At 44.5% G+C, this 25,498-nt stretch overlaps 1 protein-coding gene across 5 annotated transcripts in view; it reads left to right on the top strand.

Annotated features, from left to right (window-relative positions):
* The window catches only part of IFT74 (intraflagellar transport 74), a 122,053-nt gene that overhangs the window by 79,453 nt on the left and 17,102 nt on the right, over positions 1-25,498 (top strand). For all 5 annotated transcript variants that reach the window (XM_006127246.5, XM_006127245.5, XM_075931462.2 and 2 more), the window contains 4 exons: positions 1,061-1,158; positions 6,828-6,954; positions 19,690-19,853; positions 22,069-22,194. In XM_006127246.5, the coding sequence (XP_006127308.2) occupies positions 1,061-1,158; positions 6,828-6,954; positions 19,690-19,853; positions 22,069-22,194 (515 nt within the window). The remainder of the gene's footprint in view (positions 1-1,060; positions 1,159-6,827; positions 6,955-19,689; positions 19,854-22,068; positions 22,195-25,498) is intronic.

Raw genomic sequence — 25,498 nt, 5'->3', positions numbered from 1 at the left:
GCATTCTGAAATGGTTGTAGGGAAGTTAAATGGCAATTGAGGAAATGAGAGTACTAAAAGCCTTTCCTCTTTGCATCTCTCTTTCCTTAAAGTTTTTCCAGTGAACTTTCATTGCACTGTATAAGTACTAGACTTGTAATATGTTTAAGAGCAGGTTAGATAGACGTCTATCAGGAATGATCTAGATGGTGCTTGGTTCTGCCATGAGGGAAGGGGACTGGACTTGATGACCTCTCGAGGTCCCTTTTTGTTCTTTTGTACAATGATTCTGATTCTGTGTTGAATATAAAGCTAATGTGTTTGATTTGCAGATATAGTTTTAGATGGATTGATACACTTAATGGAAATTCTCTATAGCGGTGGGGAGGGGTCCCTTTTTCAGTTAGGAGCCCCAGAACCAAAGAAAAATCAGTCGGGGCCACAACAAGCAAAATAAAACCCTCACTGATTTGGCTTTCAAGAAGCACAGCGTTCTGACCCCTGGGGGAGGGTTTTTGGCCCATGGACTGCAGATTCTCTGTCCCTGCTCTAAAGTTAGTTGTGTTTTCTCAGTTTCCGTCCTTCCATTGTCATCCTTGTGTTGTTCCTCTTTAATCTGATTCACTGTTAGCCAGAAGCATGCATCTTGAGTGAATAATTTTTTAAGTATAAAAAATGCCAAAAACTTCATTCTAAAAAACTGAAAGTGGAAAACTGGAAAAAAAAAATCTCTTCCATTTAATGTAGCGAATAAATGTCTTAAACAAGCAAGCTGTGATTGATTTTATTTAAAAATGTGATTATTTCTCTCTTGTTTCCATCTTTAAAATTTTAACAAAATGTTAAATAGTAAAATACAGATTCAAAAAATAAAACTGCAAAGTTTTTTTAGACTCCAGAATTTAAATTGTATTTAAATTAAAGTATGTATATTTAAATCTTATTTTTATAATATACAATTCTGAAAAACTACATTGAAGTACGTGCATATTTGCTGTTAAATTCAGAGTGTAATTATAATGAACAACTCACAACATTAATGTAAATACCAGCCTCCCTTATCTTGTTTTTTGATCCATAGACTTTCTTGAGACTTTTGAAGAGATGAAGACACAGGAACTGGAACGGAAGGCACAGATAGAGGCCAACATTGTTGCACTGTTAGAGCATTCAAGTAGGGTAAGTGCCTTTCTCGGTTGCTGATAAATTAGTCCATCATAACCTCATAAAAGACATTAAGTAAAATTAAATAGAACTGTTTTGATTAAATACTAGTCAGCCCTGTTATGGGTGTAATTAACTTCCAGATAATATACTGATACCAGAGTAGAATCTATATAATTACTATTGTATTCTCTGTCACTATTTTGAAGGAAATTTTACAATGAATAAATCAGAAAATATTTGTTACCAGAACAAAAGAACTATTATTTTTGACCAGAGCTATGAAACACACAATAAATACTAAATTAAAATAATACTAAAACTAAGAAATTTCATTGTTTGCTAGTTTATCTAAACCAACTCTGAAAATCATAAATAAAGGCGGGATTCAATCATTTTCCTTATTTTCCATATTCCAATTTTGTTATTCTGGGGAAATTTCTTCTACCAAATTTTTGCAATGTTTCTCTCCATGTGGATTCTACATTCTATGTTCCTATGTTCCTGGAGTCCTGATAGAAGTTTCCCATTATCAATATCATAATTTTTTTGCCAATTCTCACCAAAACAACTCTTCCTTTTCTTTGATTTTGTTTGCCTTGTACTGTCTGTAAAGGATTGCTATAGTCATCTTTTAGCAAAGTATTTTTCTTCTTTGAGTGATTGTTCATGTTGATTACAATTCAGGTATATATGCGCCATGCGTACAAACATCGGAAACTTTTCCCCTAGCAGCACCTGTAGGGTTGGCTGTGGAGACTCCTATAGTTGTGTCGCGATATCAGTGCATATATACCACTGCTGATCCTACCCTTCCTCAGTTCCTTCTTAGCATCCATGGTGACGTTGAAACTGTAATTAGCTTTTGCTTAGAAAGTGCCTAGTCCCTAGTAGTAGCTCTTGTTTTCGCTAGTCTTCAATTTTGTTTCTCATGATCAGGGGCAACCCGTCAGTTTAGGTGAACTAGGCAGTTGCCTAGAGTGCCGCCGGACCGGGCGCCCAATGTTGACGTCACGGCCATTGATGGCCGTGCTGTGGGGGGGGGCCAATTGCGCTGCCCGCCTGGGGCACCAGCTGCTGCAGCTGGCCTCGGGCTGCTCCTGCTCATGATAAAGATCTTCAAGCAAATAAAAGGACAGTGGGCCAGTGCCCAAGTGTTTTAGCCCCCTGGAGCGCCAGGGCATGCCTGACACCCCAGACTTTAAAGCGTGCACAGCTTGCAAATACCATATGCCCAACAGTGACCCACATGATATGTGCCTTCGCTGCCTGGGTGAAGAACATCACACTGAAAAGTGCAAGATCTGTCAAAGTTTTATGCCCCACACCAGAAAAGGCAGGGAGCACAGGCTTCAACAGCTCCTGATGGAGGCGGGATTAAAACCCCCTCAGGCTGAAAAATCAGTCCCGGGAGTCAGTTTGGTGTGCAGCGCCCCAGCCTCCGTGAGACAGTTCAGAAGCCGGGCACAGCAAAAGACTCTAGGCGCTGGGGTTCCCTGGCACCATAGATGACTGTGCCGAGACATAAATCTACCTCGCCAGCACTGCGGGGCAAGAGAGAGGACAGAGATAGGTGCCTCCATAGGCCCCAGACAAAGACAGGACCCTGTCTGGAGGAAATCCCCGGTGCGGGAGATGCAGAACCTGCCATCGACTCCGGCCCCAGACCGGTGCCGTTGAGTCCGGCATATGACCATCAACCGAGGGACATGAGCCTGGGGCAGGTCTTAAATTCCCTTTCAATGCCGGGCACCTTTTCAGCAGCGAGAGACCTGATACAAATCTCAGAGGCCAAGGTAAACCACTAGCACCACCGGGACCACACCTCTCAAGGGGAAAGCCAGCTATGCTCCCTCAACCACAATCCACAGCGTGATATTGGGATGGGTCTTCCTCCTTGGAGGGTCTTCCATTGCCCGCACAACGTTCCTTGTTACCAGCACAGCAAGAAAGTCCAGCTTCCCAAGGGATGGAGCTGGCACCCATTGGAACACTGGAAAGATAAGAATGGCCCTGAAGGTTGGGGGGCTCCTCCAGTGGCACAGTGGTTAAGTTACATGCCTCCGGAACCAGAGGTTGAGGGCTCGAGCACTGAGAGTCCAGGACTGAGGGATCGGATTTGACACAGAGATCAGTCTCTAGGTTGAGGTCATGAGCTAGAAGTCCAAGGCACTGCTTCCTTTCCAGGCCTCCTGGGCACCAGTCGGGGACCTGGACATCATCCCAACACTCAGCTCTGGCACCGGCATCATTGGCACCATCGTGGTCATCTCAGTTGGAATTGGAATCGAATGTGGTGTCAGGCAGGCCTCAGTGCAGGCAGTCTCAACACAGTACAAGAGACCAGCCAGTGTAGTACGACAGCATTGGCCACTGCCAGTGCAATGGCCCTTCTGGATCCCCTTGGCCTTGCATCAGTCTCAGAGAGCCCCTCGGTCGTTGGTGTCCATGAGTCATACATCTCAATCCACTCATGACAGGTACCACTCCAGGACACTGTCCAGGGCGGAGTTCAGTCCCCCTAGAGTGCACAGCCCACCTCCTGGAGCTAGGGAACAACCTCCAGAGAAAGGCCTTAGGGTGGACCCCAAGGACAGAGCCCAGTTACCAGTGGAGGACACTACTCAGGCCCAGGCCTATTCCTCATCCTTCCCGGACGAAGCAGTGGCAGGCACCTCCATGCTGGGGCCCCCACCAATGGACCACAGGGCATTGTAGTGGGGCAGAATGGCCGCCCACTGACCCAGAGGCAGGGGAATCCCTCCGGCAGCTATTTTAGGCACAACCTACCCCTCCCAGTCACCTGACCAGAAGCTAGGAGGCATGGTCAGGGCTATAAAAGCCCAGCCTGGGAGCTCAGTGTGGGCCCAGCCTCCAGAGGAACCAGAGGCCTGCTCAGAGCTCCCTGCCTAGGAGGAGGCCAAGGCCTGGCCCGGACCTCCAACCGCGGCTGACCCGAAGGACCTGTGTGAGTGCCTGCCACCAGCCTGTACCCAGCAACCATTTGGGGCCACCGGACCTGCAAGGACCCAAGGACTGGCCTGGACCGCCAGCCAGGCCTGACCCCAAGGACCAGCCTGACCCAGAGGATCAGCCGGAACGCCTCCTCCAGTTGTTACCAGAGCACCGACTGAGACCGCTAGACCTGCCAGCGGCTGAGGACTGGCCTGGACCGTCTAAACCCCAGCTTGACACAACCACCCTTGACTCCCCAAGTGACCTGCCAGACATCCAGGTACCTGCTGAGGGGGAGGAGGGAAGCGGCCCAGGTTGTTCCCAGCACTCCTTGCTTGGCCACCCCACAGTGATGCGATTCAGGAAGGGGTTGGACAGGTTGTACCTGTATTGTCATCCACCTGTACCTGCTTGGGACTTAAATCTGGTGCTCAATAAACTTTTGGGTCTGCCTTTTGAACCGATGGCCCAGTGTTCTTTCCTATATGTGTCTTAGGGATGTGAGCTTATCAGATAGTCGACACACTAGTCGATTAGTTGCTCCACCCCTTTGCTGCCTCTATCACAAAGCGGCAGCAAGGGAGGGGAAGTGGTGGGGGTGTTGGAGTGAGCCAGATTAAAAGCCAGTTCCCTACAGGGACTCTTGTACATTTCAAAATTGAAATGTCACATGGAGCCCGGGGCCAGCAGGGAGTCCCGCTGACCCTGGGCTCCATGCGGGTGCTTTCCCTTTGAAATGCATAAGAGCCTCTGCTGGGGCTCTTGTACATTTCAGAGGTGGAACACAGAAGTTCTTATTTACTAATCGAATAGTCGATGGAAATCCCATTGACTGTTCGATTAGTTAATTAATTGAAATTTAATATCCCTAATCCGTCTATGAGTAGCTATCACATCAGCAAGACGAGTGTCTGAGTCAGGGGACCTATCCTCAGATCCGCCGTACATAATCTTCCACAAGAACAAAGTACAGCTTAGACTACACCCTGCTTTCCTGACAAAAGTGGTCCAATTTCCATTTGTTGCAAGAGGTCTTCCTTCCGGTTTTTTATCCTAAGCCTCATATTAGTGATAGGCAGAGGGTATTGCATACACTAGACATAAGGAGGGCCTTAGCTTTCTACATAGATCGCACTAGGCCCTTTAGAAAATCCACACAGCTGTTTGTGGCTATAGCAGAACTGATGAGGGGAGATCCAGTCTCCATGCAGTGCATCTCTTCCTGCATAGTGCGATGCATATGCACCTGCCATGACCTAGCTGGTGTCCCTCCCCTGCCAGTTACAGGCCAGTCAACCAGGGCCTAGGCTTTTCCTGCAGCCTTTGGGCACAGGTCCACTTACAAGAAATCTGTAGGGCAGCTACTTGATCTTCGATTCACACATTCATGGCCCGTTATGTTATTGATAAATCCTCCAGGGAGGACTCAGCAGTTGGCAGGGCAGTCCTGCAATCTGTGATTCCGAACTTCAATCCCACCTCAATGGGGTAGCAGCTTGGGAGTCACCTGAATTGGAATTGACATGAACAATCACTCTAAGAAGAAAAGACAGTTTCCTGTTCTCGTAACTGGTGTTCTTCGAAATGTGTTGTCCATTCCAATACCCATCCTCCTTCCCCTCTGTCAGAGTAGCTGGCAAGAATGAACCGAGGGTGGGTACGGTCAGCAGTGGTATATATGTCTTGATATAGCAGCACCACTCTAGGGTTCTCCACAGGCTGACCCTACGGGAGCTACTAGGGGAAATGTTTCCTACGTTCATGCACACGGCATGTGTACACCTGAATTGGAATGGATATGAACAACACCAGTAATGGTCTGTTTTGAATAAACAGTGTTTTAACAGCTCCTTGAAACTCTTCTTCAATGTGATGCCACATGCCTTCAAATTATTTAACTCAAAAGGTTGCTTAAGAGTTGATGTGTTGCAAGGCCCGTGACACAGAGGTATGAAATTTTCCTCAAAGTTAAGGACCTACTTGAATCACGGAATGATCTTCAAATAATTGTGTCTGGAAAATCATGGAAGTAATCACTGACCTTTATTAATAGCCATAATTTGGAAAAGCCAGAATACTGCTACTTGTTTAATAAATATTTGCTGGAACAGTATTATGTTATGCCTGCCAATTTTTTGGTAACCAGACATTTTGCTGGAACTATATTACATTCCCTTAAAAACGTGACTGATTACAATATAAAATTCAGAAGAATAAAAGTCTTAACACAACTGCTAAAGAAATCAAGTCACTTTAGCCTTTTACATTTTACAGGAATTTAATGTTAGAGCATAACTAATTGCACATTCAAAATATATGTAAAATATGGACTGTAAGTGAATTCAAATCAAAATTGTGAGGGAAGCCTAATTTGCATCTGCCACAATTTTCTCAATATTGTAAGTGAAGAAGGGCCTTACTTCTAGTATAATGACTCTTCCACAAGTGATGTATAATGACTCTTCCACAAGTGATGTATCTAAGCCAATGACATAGGTATCCCTGTTTTATCCTCAATTGTTTTTTCAGTACATCAGTTATAAAAGGGGGACAGTCCAGGTTGGCAGAACTGAAATGGAACATCATTCTATTTAAATGCTCTAAAACTATTTAAAAATATTTTACCCAAGAGAATGTTAAGAGTTTGTCATAAATGATGTATTAACAGCTTTTTTCTTCAAAGATATAAAATGTTCTGATTTCCTGTTCCCATTTCCGTAAATGTACAGAATGTCAATCGTATGAAACAGATCTCCTCTGTCACAAATCAAGAGCTGAAGATTATGCAGGAAGACCTCACTTTCAAATCAAATGAAATGCAAAAGTCACAGAGCACTGCTAAAAATTTAAGTACAGGTGAGGCAAATAATGTATAAATATGCAAATTCCTTCCTTTTTAAAAATGAAATAAGAGTCATAGACTTAGGGATGTAAAAAGTCATTTAAAAATGTAACCATGTAACCACTAAAAATCCTAGCAGTCATATGTGCTGTGGGGCTCTGCAGTATAAAGCTTATATATAAAGCTTTATGTTGCAGAGCTCACAGCAAAGCCTCCCACTCCTGGGTAGCCTGTGGTGGTCCTGCCATGGTTAGGGGCTGCTCCAGATGGCCGGACTGGCTCCTGCTTGCGTTAGGTCCCACAGGGCTGGATGGGGGTGGGTGAGTAGCTGTTTCAGCACCTACCAGTTAACTGGGACCAGTAAGCCTCACCCTTAAGGATGAGGCTTCCATCCCTACATAGACTGTATTATAGAGTACAGGGTTAGTGGTCTTACATACAGTGTTGTTGGTCTTGGTTTTTATATATAGCTTTATATAACTGCTATAAGTGCTAGCACAAATAGTTTGTAATTCATCATAGGGATACTATTTCTCTATTAGTAATATCAGATTTTCTTGCTTACTTGGTTTAGGTCATATTAAGAGTGCATTTTAATATCATGTATAGCACTTTCCATTGCATTAGTAGGAGTTTGCTTTATTTATTTAGGCTCTTCATAACTTTTTTAAAATAACATGTAATAGGAAGTAGTAGAGCATTGTGCAGTGAAATAACCATGAAAATGTACCCCATAATGTCACTGATACTTAATGTTTTGTTTGCTGCATAGACATGGCCTTAGAAAAGCACAAAGAAAAACCTATGGCTGGCCTGTACTCGCTGATTTGGGTTCATGGGACTTGGCTTAAGGGGATGTTTCAAGCTGGAATCTGAGTGCTGTGATCCTCCCACTATGCAAGTCCTAGAGCCAGGCTCCAGTGCAAGCACAGTATCTATGCAGCTGTGAAACAGCTCCACAACCAAAGCCCTGAGAGTTCAAGTTAGTTAGCACGGGCTAGCTGCAGGTTGGTGTGTAAACATATCCCCAAGAGGATTCCTGGCAGCTATGATGTAGATGGCCCAACCTTGCCTTGTAAATTATCATGATCAAATTCTCAGGACCCAATTCTGAAAACATGCACATTCTTAACATCGATATTCTTGTTGACTTTGATGGGACTAATCATATGCATGAAGTTACAACTGCATTAACATTAGGCATGTGAGTTAAAGTTTGCAGAAATCAGGCCTATGTTGTCTAAAAGCAGAGGGTTTTTTTTTCTTTTAGTTGTGAGAAAGCTCTCTATTTAATTATTTTTATTTGTGCTATTATATAGTAGAATTATTCTCCTAATCTAAAACTTTGCCATTATCATTGCTGATTCAGCAAGGTTTTCCTTGTTTAATTTCTGAAAGAAAACTGCAGTCATTATAAAACATTTTGTTTAGTGGCTGCTACATCTGTACTAAGAACCAGTTTTCAAAACAGGCTTCTGTGTTATGACTGCAAAATATATATATCAAAAGTAATTGCAGTGCACAAAATATGAAGCTAATTATCTGTTTGCTAAGTGTCTCTGGATATTTAAAACACATTTACTTGCAAATACATATTTTTCAGTGTCAAAATAGGCATCCATTTTTAAAAAATTAGCCCTTGCACTATAGAGCAACATATGAAATATGTTTTCCTATCAGCATTTTAGCTAATCATATTTATAGTTATTTTTATTTTATATTGCAGTAACACCCTGAAAGCTGCTAGATACAGGGACATTGTATAAAAACAAAGTTCTTTTCCTGAAAAAGTCAATAATTTAATCTAATAATGTTAACTGTTCATAAAGAAATTTCCTAGAATTGGGGACCATAAAAAGGTTCCATAATAAATATTATCAGAACTTTTTAAATTATAATGATTGTACTCCCAGCTGCAGTGCTTCCCAAACCTTCATAGTACAGTCACCTGAAAAATTCTTTGATTGTAATTAAAATGTCATTTTCCAGATTTTCTTGCCTCCTCAAACGTATAACAGCCATCAGCAGAGTCCTTTTAAAATATAGGAAGTTGCAGAGAGTAAACAAATGTACTGATGGCATAGTTTCCCAGAAATGTTTGCTTGGGTCAAAGCAGTTTTGTCTCGGACTTTGCTACTGTATACACACTACCTGCTAAACTGTGCAACTTCATGGCATATCAGAAGGAACTAGGCCGCATCCTCTTCCTGTCTTTTCCCCTAGAGAAGTTTTTAGTTTCTTATATATATATATATATATATGAGCAAGAGCGATTGATTGATTGTTTTTGGATTAAGATAAACTTCACCTTTTCCAAACAGCTTCTTCCTTTTTCTCTAAAAAGTTTGCTTGGGTAGGAATATTCCTTAACTGTCTACTCCAGCATTATCAGCATACAGATATTGCATTATATGAATCTTACATGATATTGCATTAGATGAATCTTTTTCTCACATTTTTAGAATGTATCACTTTTATCCACCAAAAGTGAATTTTATTTGATCTTTAGTCTGTCTTATTTTTAATTAAAAGCAAAAATCTTTAAAAGACTCCAGTCATCTGAAGAAATGGGCTGTGCCCACGAAAGCTTATGATATCATCTATATGTTTTGTTAGTCTATAAAATGCTACCAGACCATTTGTTGTTTTTTTGTAATTTATCCTGTACAGACTAACTCGGCTACCCCCTGAAGCGTCCAAAAATCTTAGGTATGCATTTTAATTTTGAGAAAATGCAAACTACTTCTACAGATATTGTCATTTAATGATTATAAGCAGTTCACATTTTTAAGGTTTTTCTATTTTTTTAAATCATCAATAAAATACTAAATTTTTCATTTAACAAACAACAGTTACAAGTAAATCTTATCACAAACATGCTACACCCACACTTAGTATCATAAAAATGAATTAATGACTCTAGTCTGTCCAGCCTAACTATTAGCTCTTGCTTCTTGAAAGTTCTGGGCTTTCAATTTCTGTTTCTCAGCAGACTAAAAAAAAAACGTGCCAAAAATGACACAAACTGCATAGGATTGTTTTTGTTCCATGCTTTGTTCTTGTGGACCTTGGCCAAGCATGTCAGAGGAGTTAGTTAAGACATCGTCTTAAAGACTGAAACACAGTATATAGTAAAGGACAGAGGCAGCATAGTAAGGAAGACTGGAGTGGAAAAGGGAAGACATTCAGCATGCACACAGCTTTCTATATTGCCCCACATTTTGACACTGAAAAACTATCATGGCTTCTGGGCATAAAAGACACCCTATCTGGGAATATTATAAAGAAATGAATTCTTTGGGGCATGTCAAGTGTAAACAGTGCAAGAAGATTCAGCACCTAGTTGCAAGAATGAATCATAAGGAAACTACTTATTGGGAGAAAATTATGCAGATGAAGCTGTGAATAGGCTGAGTGGATCAGCTGGTTAGTAACTTAAATAATTTTTTAAAACAAGTTCTGTGGCACCTTAACAACTAACAGATTTATTTGGGCATAAGCTTTTTTGTGTAAAAAAACCAATGCATTATTCTTTGAGACTCTATGCCTTTTACTATAAGTGTAATTTAACAAATAAATTCCCACGCCGTTTGCTATGTTGGATGTTGCTAGGAAAAAAAAAGTTTCTTAGCTAATCCTTACAGTTTGTTTAATTAGTTAATGAGGTTTAGTATCTCACTCAGGTACACAGCGCAGATGGCTACAGTAAGAGAAACCTAGATTTTATATTACATAATACATTCTCCTTATTTTGGAACATCATGGCCATACACCATAATGGTGATGCCACAAGTCTATTCTTCATTTTACTTCAACATAACCCAGCTTTTCCAAGGGAACCCCATTCTATACTTGCATTCTCAAAAAACAGAAATGCCAATGAGTCCAATGGGACTTACTCAAAAACAAAGTTCTGTCTTTTAGTGAATGTACCCCAAATATATACCCTGCCCCCAAATATACCCCACAGTTTTTTCTTTTTGAGTTAAAAAAATCTTGTATATCTCGCACACGAGTATAACCCACGGGTATACAAGGCTGTGCTAGGGATATATTTATGGTGTGCGGTGGTGGGGGAAAGGGAGGGATTAGCAAGCCACTCTCTGCCCAATTCCTGCACAGCCGCCAGCCTCCAGGCGGGGGAGCACTCACTGCCCGGTTCCTGTGCAGCCAGATGAGCGCTCCCCCTCTCCCTTCCTACGCCTGCGGAGGAACCGGACGGTGAGCACTCCCCAGCCCGGAGGCTGGAGGCTGCACAGGAACTGGGCGGTGTGTAAAAAAAAAAAGGTTGTATACCCCACACCCGAGTATACCCCGCGTCAGGGGGGGAGTTCGGGGTTTGTAAAAACAGTAGTCATCTGAAGAAGTGGGTTGTACCCACGAAAGCTCATGATACCGTCTACATGTTTTGTTAGTCTTTAAATCACCTTGATTTAAATCATTTAATCTTGCTCTAAAGTAAATAGTCCCTTACAATTCTCTTCATATGAGACTTTTTCCATGGCTCTGGTCCTTCTGATTACCCATATTTGAATCCAGTCTAATTCTGTTTTATCTTTTTTGACATGAGATAATCAGAATTGTCCACAGTATTCCAGTGCATTATGATCTTTTCAGCTGTGACATATACCAATCAGGGATATAAAATCCTGTTTAACTGGCTAACTGGTTAAACAATATGTTTAACTGGCTAACTTATTAAAGGGGAGCAAGTGGGGAGCTGTTGCAGCTGGGCTGGAGTGGCCCCCTCACCCTGTTGGGCTGGAATGCTCCTCCTCCAGCCAAAGCAGCCCCTGCCTGTAGTGGGCCAGGGTGCTCTACAGGCAGGGGCTACTCTGGTGTCACACCTGGAGCAGCCCCTTCCTGTGCCCACCACAGACAGAAGCTATGCTGGAGCAACCCCTGTCCATGACGGGCCCCATGCAGGGCTGTGCCAGCCCCACTGGTTAACCTTAACCAGTAAGGCTAGTTCTAAACTACACCCCTCTGTCAGCAGAAGGCTGTAAATTAGATGTTTTGAAACTGCAAATGAAGCGGGGATTTAAATGAGGAGCACAGGATCTTTCGAAAAAGCACCCCGTTGTTGAAAAAAACGCATCTAAATCGCGGTTCTTCTTCGAGTGGCCCTGTGGGTGCTCCACTCCAAGTGTCGGGTCCTGTCCCGGTGACGTGAATCGGAGAGCTCTCAGAGCCATGGTCCACTGGAACGCGCGTGCGTGGCTGCCAGAGGTGGTGTTCACGCCTTTGATGTGTTGCGCGTGGTCTGGCTTGCTCAGTTCCTCTCAGCCGCCGTTGGTCGCGGACGAGAGCTCCTGCTTGTCAGTTTCACTTTGCAACGACTTTTTCGAAGAAATCTTCACATTTGTAAATAGTTCAGAGCCTGATTAGTTTAGTTCTTGTTGATTTCTAGTTAAAGGAAAGTTTCCCTCTGACTGCGACTATCTGTAAAAAAAAAAAAAAAGGGGGGGGGGGGAACAGACTGAATCTCACAACGAGTTAAGGGGACAAGCAGAGGAGAGATTACTCCATTTCTCCCTCCTCCCTAATTCAGCATCCCCCGGTTTTAAAAAAATGCTCCGTCTGCCGGGAGCCTATGCCGTTGTCGGACGGACATGATTCTTGTGTGAGGGCGCCTGGGTGAGACGCATGTCCCCCAGAAGTGCACTCACTGCAGCAAGTTAATGGCGAGGGCTCGTAGGGATCAAGACTTGCGCCTCAAACTCATCCTTTATGGCAAGGCGCTGGAGTCCGATGCCGTACCTGCCTCTGGCATAGCAGCCCAGAAACGGCAGGCAACGTCTCCTGGGACAACCGTTAATAAGAAATCTAAGACGTCCCCACCGCGATCCCTGCCTGCTACCACCAAAGTCAAATGCCCTGACAAATCATCAGGGGCACCTGCCCCAGGGCATCAACGTGCTCCTAGGGTGAGGAGATCGCCTGAGCCAGGACTACAAGCAGCACCGGCTCCAGCAATAGCTCAGAAGCCGGCATCAGCGGGAGTGCGCAAGCCGACACCGCCAACGGCTGCTCTAGCGGCACCGGCTGGGGCGCTTTTAAACCCCCCCGGTGCCGAGCCGGCAAACGTCCCAAGCGGCACCACAGGCAAACTCTGATCTGCCGGCACCGGGCTTCTCCTCGGCACCGCCAACACCGCACCCATGTGGGACTCCATCGGCACCGCAGCCGGGTTCAGCCCCGAGCTCTCCACCAACAGCTGAAATTGACAAGGCTTCATTGCCTTGTAAAGCTGTGGGGAAAGAAATCTACAGCACATTATCCCCATCGCCTACCTTCTCCTCGGGACCGTCTCCTTCTCCACCCAGATACCAATGGCACCGGGACTATTGCCTCTCGCCTTCTTACCAGCTACTTAAAAGACCCTAACGAGGGGGACACAGTTTATATAGAATCAAGATGCTCTCTATCGCGTTCTCGCTTCCCCAGGAGGTCACCAAGGTGCAGATCACCGAGATGGTCGCCATGTCAGGTCTACTACATCCGCAGTTCAAGATCTTCCAGATATTCTTCGCCAGCGCAGTCAGACCACTACTATGGCCGCTACCACAGGGATGATTATGACCGCCCCCTGGCCATGCTACCCTATCCTATAGAGGCTCTTCATGTACTCGTCCATTACCCAGTGTGCAACACTTACCTGACCATCTACAGCAATTGTTTTCTCCGCCTCCATCGGAAAATTTAACCATCCATCAGGATCATTCGGAACCAGAAGAGGGCCAATTGTCCGATACAGAAAATCCTCAACCACACATTCCCCCAGCCGACTGTTCCTCCTCTTCTCCGGATGAGGCAGTGATTCCAGAAGACACCCCTCCCTTGGATGACCTGAAGCAGTTCCAGGATCTGTTCAAGAGAGTTGCAAACACACAGGAGATACAATTAACAGACGTAGCAGTAAAGAAACATCGTCTTTTGAAGAATCTACGGCAACAACAGCGGGCTAAGATCGCCCTTCCTATTGATGAGCCATCATGGAAGTGGCAGACGAAATATGGCAGACCCCTACATCGGCTGCCCCAACTAGTAAGAGGATTGATAGGAAGCATTTTGTACCCGCTAAAGGACTGGATTTCCTTTTCAGTCACCCTCAACCCAATTCCCTTGTTGTTGATGTGGTACAACGTAGAGCGAAAGCTCCCCAATATAAAAATACATTCCAAGACAAGGATAATACAAAAATTGGATGTTTTTGGAAGAAAGGTTTACTCTTTGGCTACGTTATTGTTACGAATCGCAAACTATATGGCCCACCTTTCTAACCACAATTTTGATAATTACTCGAAGTTTACAGAGCTAATACAGTATCTCCCTGATGCCAAGAAACCCTTGCTGAAGGCCATAGTCCAAGAGGGATATATAGCCTGTAATACTACTTTGCAGATGGCCATGGATGTTGCCGACACGGCTGCACGGACCATGGCTACGGGGGTCGCAATGAGACGGTCTTCCTGGTACCAAGTCATCTGCAGGACCCCGTGGGAGCTTCAAAATAAAGTTGAAGACCTACCCTTTGATAAGCACCGACGAAGTTCTCCATTCTGGCAAAGACTCCCGTACCACTTTATGTACCTTGGGAATGTACACACCTCCCTATAAGCGTAACCCTAACCCTAACCCTACCCTTACCAACGAAGGTATGATTATGCGTTCCATAAGAATCAACCGCGTACCCAAGACAATCAGCGCTTCTGACAGGGTCCTCAACATAGGAGATCTCAACTGAACCGTTCATCCAATCAACCTGCTCCAAAGCAGCAAATTTGACTTTTCCGTCGAAGATGCAAGCGCGACTCCCACGTTCAGCATACCACAAAATTCTTTACACTGTTTCACCATCGCTTAAAACAGTACCATCATCACTGGTCCATTATCACCGCGGACAAGTGGGTACTGGAAGTGGTACAATCTGGTCTCTCCATCCCCTTTCTCTCCATTTCCCCCTATCACTCTTCCTACTCCGTCCCTTTTCAGGGACCCCTCTCATGAGCATTTGCTGAAGCAAGAAGTTCAGCATCTTCTGAATATCAGTGCAATAGAGAGGGTACCAAGTCAGTTTTGGGGGGAAAGGATTTTATTCCCAGTACTTCCTTACCCCGAAGAAGACAGGAGGATAGAGACCCATTTTGGACCTACGCAGGTTAAACCGCTATCTCAGGAAACACTGTTTCAAGATAGTGATCCTAAATGCCATCATTCGATCGTTGAACAAGGGGGACTGGTTTGCAGTCCTCGACCTGCAAGACACCTACTTTCACATAGCAATCCATGTGGCACACAGGCATTTTCTCCATTTCCAGCTAGGCCAAGAACATTTCCAGTACAGAGTACTACCTTTCGGGTTGGCATGCGCACCCAGAGTTTTCACGAAAACCTTAGTGGCTGCCCACTTGTTCAGACTGGGAATGACAATTTTCCCATACTTGGACGATTGCCTCATAAGAGGCCTAACGTATTCAGAGGCCAAACACATGGTGACAACAGCCTCTCATAAACATGCAGAAATCCTCGCCAGAACCTACACAAGATCTGATTTTCATAGGGGCGAGGCTTGACTCGAAAACAGCGCGCGCTTACTTACCTGCCAAATGTTTTGCCGCCATTCAAGATCTTGTTCACACGCTGACGCATGCCCCGATGATTCCTGTCAGTGTCGTTACAACTACTGGGACACATGGCTGCCTCAACAACTGTTGTTCAAAACGCAAGGTTACATTTTCGCTGCCTCCAACACTGGCTGCAGTATATACTCCAGTAAGGGACAGCATTCACAAGGTGGTGATGATACCACCACATGTACAACAATCCCTGCAATGGTGGACCAAGCCGACCAATCTTACGGTGGGTATTCCCTTTCACCGCCCACAACTGTTGAAGCAAATAACAACGGATGCATCCCTTACTGGCTGGGGAGCGCATATGGACAATATGACAGTTCAAGGTCGCTGGTCTACGCAGGAGATGCTTTTACACATCAACGTTCTCGAGTTAAGAGCAGTGCATCATGCATGTCAGCATTTTCAGTCCCATATAAGGAATACGACCATAGACTCCTTACTCATAGACTCATAGACTCATAGACTTTAAGGTCAGAAGGGACCATTATGATCATCTAGTCTGACCCCCTGCACAGTGCAGGCCACAGAATCTCGCCCACCCCTCTTAGAATAATCCTCTCACCTATGTCTCAGATATTGAAGCCTTCAAATACTTTGAAGGCCCCAACATGCAGAGAGTCCTTCAGCTGTGATCTGTGCCCAATGCTACAGAGGAAGGCGAAAAACCTCCAGGGCCTGTGCCAATCTACCCTGGAGGAAAATTCCTTCCTGACCCCAAATATGGTGATCAGCTAAACCCTGAGCATGTGGGCAAGACTCACCAGCCAGACACCCAGAAAGTTCCCTATAGCAACTCCTATCATCCCTCCATTGACCTATTTCCAACTGATAATGAATGGTCAATTAGTTACCAAGATCATGTTATTTCATCCAACCATCCCCTTATCATAGAATCATAGAACTGGAAGAGACCTCAGAAGGTCGTCAAGTCCAGCCCTCCGCTCTAGGCAGGACCAATCCCATCTAAATCAACCCGGCCAGGGCTTTGTCAAGCCGAGACTTAAACACCTCTAGGGATGGAGACTCCACTACTTCCCTAGGTAACCCATTCCAATGCTTCACTACCCTCCTAGTAAAATAGTTTTTCCTAATATCCAATCTGGACCTCTCCCACCACAACTTGAGACCATTGCTCCTTGTTCTGCCATCTGTCACTACTGAGAACAGCCTCTCTCCATCCTCTTTGGAACCTCCCTTCAGGAAGTTGAAGGCTGCTATCAAGTCCCCCCTCACTCTTCGCTTCTGCAGACTAAATATTACGGACAATATTGCCACCATGTACTATGTAAACAGACAGGGAGGGGCTCAATCCCAATCCCTCTGTATAGAAGTGATGCGCTTGTGGAAATGGTGTATCCGCATCAATACCATTCTGACAGCCACCTACTTGCCGGGCGTCCAGAATACTATTGCAGACTCACTCAGCAGGCTGTTTCCACGACCACGAGTGGGAACTTCACATGGACATTCTGCATTGTATTTTTATCCAATGGGGGTTCCCCTCAATAGACCTGTTCACTACGGCAGCCAACGCCAAGTGCCCCAATTATTGCTCCAGGGCAGGGATCAGACGCCACTCCTTAGGAGATGCTTTTCTTCGCAATTGGGGAACGTCATTACTATACGCCTTTCCCCCGATTGTCCTAGTTCCCAGAATCCTGGAAAAGATCACTATGGAAAGGGCTCGAGTAATCCTCATAGCCCCAGCTTGGCCACGGCAGCCTTGGTATTCAATACTCCACCAGATGTCCATCAGGACACCGTACACCCTTTCTCTGCTTCCGAACCTCTTGACTCAAGACAACAGCTCCCTGTGTCATCCGAAACCCAAGACCTTACACCTCACGGCGTGGATGCTTGCTGTTTCAACCCGGTCGAACGCTCATGCTCACAGAGAGTCAAGCAAGTATTAGTAGATAGCAGAAAGGATTCTTCTCGAAAGACCTACCTTGCCAAGTGGACCAGATTTGAAGCGTGGTGTGGCAGTGATGTCAAGGACACTCACGTGGCAAGAATATCTCAGATACTTGATTATATTTTGCACCTCCACGACACGGGCCTTGCAATAGCCTCGCTGAGAGTGCATTTAGCAGCAATTAGTGCTTTTCATCGGGGTCAGGATGGGGGTTTTCTATATTTGCTCATCCCATCACAAAGAGGTTCCTAAAAGGACTTAAGAACCTCAACCCACCACTACGACCACCACCTGGAATTTGGACTTCGTTCTGGATTCCCTGACACGCCCCCTTTTGAACCCTTAGTTACGATACCATTATAGCTTCTGACCACAAAACTGCTTTTTCTGCTTGCCATTACATCGACCCGCAGCATGAGCGAAATAGCTGCGTTCATGTCGTCACCTCCTTACACGATTTTTACTAAGGAGTCGGTGACTTTGAGATCTCATCCAGCATTTGTTCTGAAAGTTTGTTCGGATTTCCACACGAATGATTTCCACACGAATGAGAGTTCTTCCCTGTTTCTATCCCAAGCCTCATGCTTCAAGGGAAGACGCAGTGCTGCACACACTCGATGTGAGGAGCGCATTAGCTTTTTATATCGAAAGAACGCAACGCTTTAGGAAATCGGATCTCCTAATAGTGTCGTTAGCAGATCGAACCAAGGGACAACCCATCACTTCCCAACGGATTGCGAGATTAATAGTGTCGTGTATTACAACCTGTTACTCCATATGTAACAAACCTCTTGTGTGTTCTCCTAAGGCCCATTCTACGAGAGCAGTAGCCACGACTACAGCTTTTCTCAGAGGTGTTCCATTTCGAGACATTTGTCGAGCAGCAACATGGTCCTCTCATTCTACGTTTATGAGGCATTACGCTGTAGTAAACTAATGTGCTGCCAATTCCTCAGTGGCTACAGCAGTTCTTTCCCATATTCAAAAACCTTAATTCCGGAGCGCTCAAGTGTTCGAGTACTGCTCCGAAGTACCTGGAGTGGAGCACCCATGGGGCCACTCGAAGAAGAAGTTGTTACTCACCCTGTGAAGTAACTATTGTTCTTCGAGATGTGCCCCGTGGGTGCTCCACAACCCGCCCTTTCTCCCCGCTCCGGAATTTTTCATTTTTCTCGTTTCAGGGAACAGCTGAGAGGAATTGAGCAAGCCGGACCGCACGCAACACATCAAAGGCATGAACGCTGCCTCTGGCAGCCACGCATGCGTGGTCCAGTGGACCACGGCTCTGATAGCTCTCCGATTCGCAGCACTGGGATGAGACCCGACACCTGGAGTGGAGCACCCACCAGGCACATCTCGAAGAACAATCGTTACTTCACAGGGAGAGTAACTTCTTCTTTCACTTTCGACATGATGCTTCTTCGAAACAGCGCCATGATGCAATTATGCAAGTGAAGCACGGGATATTTAAATACCCACTTCATTTGCACTTTTGAAATGTCTAATTTACATCTCTCTGCCGATAGAGGGGTGTAGTTTAGACGTAGCCTAAATCTCATGCATTAGGGGTGAAGTTTACTGTTAACTGGTTAAACCTTCACATCCCTAGTACCAATTCTTATTATGCTAACGTTTGGTACTAGTTGCTCATTTGTAAAGTTAGTGACCAGGGCAAATTTAACCCTGAATGTGGTATTATAAAAACAAGATTTTCAAAAATGAAAACAGAAATATTTATATTATTTTTTAAAAAATTCAGTGGAAATAATTTAAAAATAAACATTTCCTTAAAAGCTGGTTCCCCAAGGGCACCAGGACTGCCTTCCCCACCTAGCTGCAGTGGCTACAGAGGGTGGGGGAGGGTACAGTCATTAGGATTAACCAATAAACCACGCGTATCAGTTAATAGTTTAAACGTCTATATGCTAACATCCATAATTTGCAATCAATGTTTTGTGCTAATGTTCTGGCACAGTAAAACCTAAAATTGAAAATAAAATAAATATTAACAAAATCAGAATGAAATTACCATCCTGTAGTATCTCAGGTCACAACTGACTTTCCTGACACTTAGACTTCCTAGTCTTCAGTAGCTGTAATAATTGCATGGTATCATTTGACAAATGTCACTTGTACATTGGGCCAAATCCTGCTGCTTATATTCTCATGAATAGTCTCACCGACTTTCATTTCAGACAGTCAAAGACTGCGAATGGACTTGCAGAAAATGGAATTGTTGGAGGGTAAGATGGTTGATGAACAGGCTTCTCTCAAAGAAAAAATTGAACAGATGACAAAGGACTTGGAAATGTACAATAATTTGCCAGCTCTGAAAGCATCAGGAGAAGAGAAGAAAAAGGTAGCAACAGTTGTATTTGGATTTATCTACATTGTAAATTCTTTGGGGAAGAGAACATCTTTCTGTTCCATCTTTGTACAGGAACCATATAGCTCTGGTCCATGACTGAGGCTGTTAGTTGCTACCACAGTACAAATAATAAAAACATTGCCTGTGTTCAGAGTTCAGCAACTAATATTTTGAAACTTATATTTGTCATACTGTGTTCAGACAGAGTCTGGTTTTATGTGTTTATAAAAACATGTTGGGAAGTAATTTGTTTAAAGGTTTGAAGTAAATGACATCAAATCTACCTCTGCTATGTTTCACACAGTAATAACAAGAATATCACCTAGTTCTTATATAGCTCCTTTCATCAACAGATCTTAAATTGCTTTGCAAAGGCGGTCAGCATCTTTATTCTCAATTGACAAATAGTGAAACAGTGTTGAAGTGACTAGTTCAAAATCACTTAGAAGGCCAGTGGTAGGATCAGGAAGAGAGAGCCCAACCTCAGGCCAATGCTCTATCCAGTATACAATGCAGCCTTGTACTATTGCATGCTGTCATGACCGCATTTCTAGAATTAACATGAAGGAGACCCTGGACATTTGTGCCTCATTTCACGTCACCAGGTGTGCATTTTTAATAGCTATATCTTGTTCATAGGTATTAAATGCAACTTCTCATGCTAAGTGTTAATGTAGCTTATGAAATATTTGTAGGACACATTTTGAATTCTTTGTGTATACCTTCTTGGCTGGGGAGTTAAAAAAAAAATAGCTCTTAGAAGGTTAAATTGAAAACAGTTGAACAGTAAGGACCAGTGTTCCCTCTAAGCTGCACAACAGCACAGCTTCACAGGTGATTAATCAGCCCCACCCAGTGAGTATGGCTAAACTGCGGGGACGAGGGGTTGGGATACCTCCAGTATCCAAAAAAACTCCGCCGCGTCCAGGGAACACGGTTGTTCTTCCATTTTTTTTGCGGAAGAGCAAATGCACTCTTTTGGAAGCTCCTGTATTCCTTGTTCCATGAGGAAGAAGGGGGCTTTCAAAGGGGGTGGGTTCCGAAATTTGGCCCAGTCTAGATGGGCCAAATTTTGGAAAAGCCTCTTCCAACAAAAGTATCGGAAAAAGATACGCAAAATCCGGGGTGCATTTTGCATATCTTTTTCCGATAGGTCCTCGCAATCTAGCCATACCCTCTGTGTACAGACTGGGCAGAGCTGATTAATGACCTGTAAAGCTGTGCTGCATGCAGCTTAAAGGGAACACTTGTTGGGCCACCTTTCCACATTAAATTTGATTGAATTCCTGAAATAGACACTCTGGTGATAAATATATTAGAAATTCTTAGATTCAAAGGACTTGGCAGTTTTAATAGACGATCAATACCTTAAAAAGCATTTAAACCATTTTAATAGAAATGTAGCCGTGTTAGTCTGGTGTAGCTGAAGCAAAATGCAGGACTATGTAGCACTTTAAAGACTAACAAGATGGTTTATTAGATGATGAGCTTTCGTGGGCCAGACCCACTTCCTCAGATCAAATAATGGAAGTCACAACCATATATACCAAAGGATACAATTAAAAAAAATGAACACTTGAAAAGGACAAATCACATTTCAGAACAGAAGGGGGATACGGGGGGGGGGGGGGGGAAGAGAAGGTAAATGTCTGTGAGTTAATGATATTAGAGGTGGGGAAAGGGAGATGTCTGTGAGCTAACGGTATTAGAGGTGATAATTGGGGAAGCTATCTTTGTAATGGGTAAGGTAGGTGGTGTCTTTGTCCATTCCCCCCCTCCGGAGAATGTCGAATTTTAGCATGAATGACATGCTGAAATTCGACACTCTCTGGGGGGGATTGAACAGAGACCCCAACTACCTTACCCATTACAAAGATAGCTTCCCCAATTATCACCTCTAATACCATTAGCTCACAGACATCTCCCTTTCCCCACCTCTAATATCATTAACTCACAGACATTTACCTTCCTTCCCCCCCCGTATCCCCCTTCAGTTCTGAAATGTGATTTGTCCTTTTCATATGTGTTCATTTTTTTTAATTGTATCCTTTGGTATATATGGTTGTGACTATTTTCTTCCACTATTTGATCTGAGGAAGTGGGTCTGGCCCACGAAAGCTCATCGTCTAATAAACCATCTTGTTAGTCTTTAAAGTGCTACATAGTCCTGCATTTTCCTTAAACCATTTTATTCTTCTTTCTCTAGAAACTTCATGAGGAAAAAGAAAGATTGTTAAAACGTAGAGATGCCTTCAAGAAAATAATGGAACAACTGAATGCAGAGTATGAAACATTAAAGACACAGCTTCAGGAGAATGAAACACATTCCCAGGTATAGTTAAAAATTGGGTATCTCTTCCATTGTTTTATTCCAGGTCTTGAGTTTCTCAAATACGTCAACCTTTATTTGAATGAATCAGTTAGGGTTTTTTAAGAGGAATGCATAGACTTTGGAATAAGTTCTCAAAGCTGTGGAGTGCAATTCCATAGCTAAATCCTCTAATTTCTTCTGCTGGATATTAGCATTTCCTTCCTCCCTCCCCCCAATCAGTTTATTGAAAGTTGACAGTTTCAAGCATCGTGAGGACCAGCCTCTCTCTACATTGGGCCTGGGCATCCTGCAGGTAGGAGCTGTTCTGACCAGGCTAGAGCAACCCCTGCCTGGGGGGATTCGGGACTTTCCAGTCAGACTGCCATATTGTTTAACTAGTTAACCAATTAAAGTGGGGCAAGGAGGGGGACAGGCCAGAGGCACTCAACTGGGATTTTGCATCCCTACTCAGGTTTATTTAGTATTTTTAGTTAATAAAAATAGACTCCAGGAAGTTGATTTTGTAATGAGTATGTAGTTTGTGTTTGGACCTAAGTTGAAACTTCCCCAGTTTGTGTGTCTTCAGTCAAATCCCTCTTATGACCAACTACTCCTGTGTTTTAAAAATAAAAATAAAAAGTTTCAGAGAAGTAGCCATTAGTCTGTAACTTTAAAAACAAGTAGTCCTGTCACACCTCTGAGATTAACAGAAATTATCTCTGTGCTGAGCTGGAGCAGCCCCAGGACCCGGAGGTTGCAGCAGGACTGCAGGCAGGACAGCCATGGCTGCAGCAGGACAAGGTAGCAGGCTGGGCAACAAGCCCAGAATATAAGCAATTAAACAAATAACAGTTTTAATAGTCCTAGTATTGTGTATTCTGCCCAATTAGAATGTAAGCTTTTGCATCAGAGAACATGGCTGCTTCTTCAAGTAGTGTCCACATGGGTGCTCTACTGTAGGTGTCAGGCTCATCCGAGTGCCGCAGGTTGGAGATTTTCAAGAGCCGTAGTCAGCCGCACCAAGCATGCACGTCCAGCGTCTTGCGCTGTTCTCACCCTTTGATCGTCGCGCAGTCCGGCTGCCGCTTGTTCCTCTCAACTGTCTTCGGGTGCAGAGGGAGCTCTTCCTTTCTCCCATCCTGTCAGAGAGATTCAATTATAAGATTAGTTTGTTATAGTTATCTTGTAAATAGTTAATTTTAATCTTAGTCTAGTTAGTTACTCTGTTATTTAAAAAAAAAAAACTTCTTGGATTCCGTTGTCCCTCTTGGACTTTTTTTTTTTTTTTTTTAAACAGAGAGGGAGGGAGGGGAGAGAGACAAGGAGAAGAAGAGTCTGAGTGCAAAATGCCTGGTTCACCAGGTTTTAAAAAGTGTGGTATCTGCCGTGAAGCCATGTTGGCCTCGGATAGACATACATCATGTATTCATTGCTTAGCGGAGGCGCACAATCCACAAAAGTGAGTCCATTGCTCAGAGCTCATGTCCAGAGCCCGCAGAGATAGGGAAATGTGCCTAAGAATGATTGTTTCATAAGGTGCTCTAACCGTCAGATTCCTCGACTGCGCCCGTCTCAGAATCAGCGGCGCCTCAGAAGTGGAGAGCATCATCGCCAGGCACAGCGCCAGCCCCCACCAAGACAATAAGGGCTTCTCCAACTCGCTCTTTGCCTGCTGTTCCTACTAGCAGGGTGAGCACAAGGGACAAGCCGGAATATCCAGCACCGCCCTCAGCACAAAAGCACTGGCTACTAAACAGAAAAAGGCACCAACACTGGTGACAACACAGCAAACAGCGCTGATAGCAAAGGCGCCAACCACGGTACCAACGAGAAAACCACCAACCAGAAACTGCATCAATGGCGTTGGAGACATCGGATGGGCATAGCTCCGTGCTGACACTGGCACCAACACGACTGGCACTGACGTCTCCAGAACCAACACCGACCTTGTCCTCACCGATCCATTCTGGGATGGGAGCAGCACTGAGAAAAGTAGCGGCAAAGTCTGACAGCAACCCTTTCTCTGCCTCTCCTTCACTTACCTTTTCACCGGCACCATCCTTGTCTCCTCCACTGGAGTTCCCCGGTACCGAGTATGTACCTTGAACATCCTTCAGCATGCTCATATTCTCCCTGACGGAGGTCTCCCTCTCCATACCATTCAACAATGCATAGACATGAGGCAGGATATGGGAGACGATACTCCCTTTTGCCACCATGATCACTAAGCTACCTCCATTCTCCTATGCTGTCTCCACGGTCGTTGCACTACAGCCAGTGCAGGAGTGTTTTGTCTTCCAGGCGGTCCTCACCAGCACCATCTGATCATTATTATTGGCATTCCAGACCATTTTATTATCACCACCGGTCTTGCTCCCATAGGCGATCCCTGTGTTGTCATCGATCACGCAGACATCGTTCTCCCCCCCCCCCCCCAACAATGACATGGGGAACAACAAATTCCAACTATGCCCCCCCCCCCGCCTGATGCAACAATCACACCAGTCAGAACCCGAAGAGGGTCAGCTGACAGATGCTGAAGATCCCCAGACTGACACGTCTCCTACCAACCTCTCATTGTCATCCCCTGATGATGCAGTAATACCAGGGGATGTCACACCACCAGATGATATCAGACAATTCCAAAAATTGTTCAAGCGGGTTGCAGATGGTCAAGAGGTTCAACTACAGGAAATTCAGGGCAAGCAGTACCGTCTTAAGAACCTTCACCCTCAACATCGGTCAAAGGCAGCACTGCCAATCGATCATGGAGGCTGCAGAAGAAATCTGGCAAACCCCATCTTCCATCCCACCAACCAGTAAGTGGGCCGACAAAAAATATTTTGTGCCATCCAAGGGACTAGAATTCTTGTTCAACCACCTACAGGCAAATTCCCTAGTTGTGGATGCAGCACAACAGAGGGCTAAGGTGCCATGATATAGGAACACACCGTCCGACAAAGAGAGCAAAAAATTGGATATCTTTGGCAGGAAAATATATTCCTCAGCCACTGGCTCCTCAGGATTTCAAACTACGCCACTCTGTTGTCAAACCACAACTTCAATAACTATACAAAGTTGACTGAGTTGATGCAATGCCTATTGGAGGCCAAAAGGGCTATTGCTTAGCAAGAGCAGGTCTGCAAATTGCTCTCTGTGGCTGACACAGCGGCCTGTTCCATGGCCACAGCTGTAGCCATGAGGAGATCTTCATGGCTGGCGTCTGCTGGGGTACCAAAGGAACTCCAGGGCAAGGTGGAGGACCTCCCATTAGAAATGCAAATGCTGTTCACAGAAAAGACAGATGAGGTTCTCCACTCAGGAA

This window comes from Pelodiscus sinensis, chromosome 6, assembly GCF_052426305.1.
Source record: "Pelodiscus sinensis isolate ZL-2025 chromosome 6, ASM5242630v1, whole genome shotgun sequence".
NCBI classification, from domain to species: domain Eukaryota; kingdom Metazoa; phylum Chordata; order Testudines; family Trionychidae; genus Pelodiscus; species Pelodiscus sinensis.
This window is presented reverse-complemented; position numbering and strand designations above follow the sequence as displayed.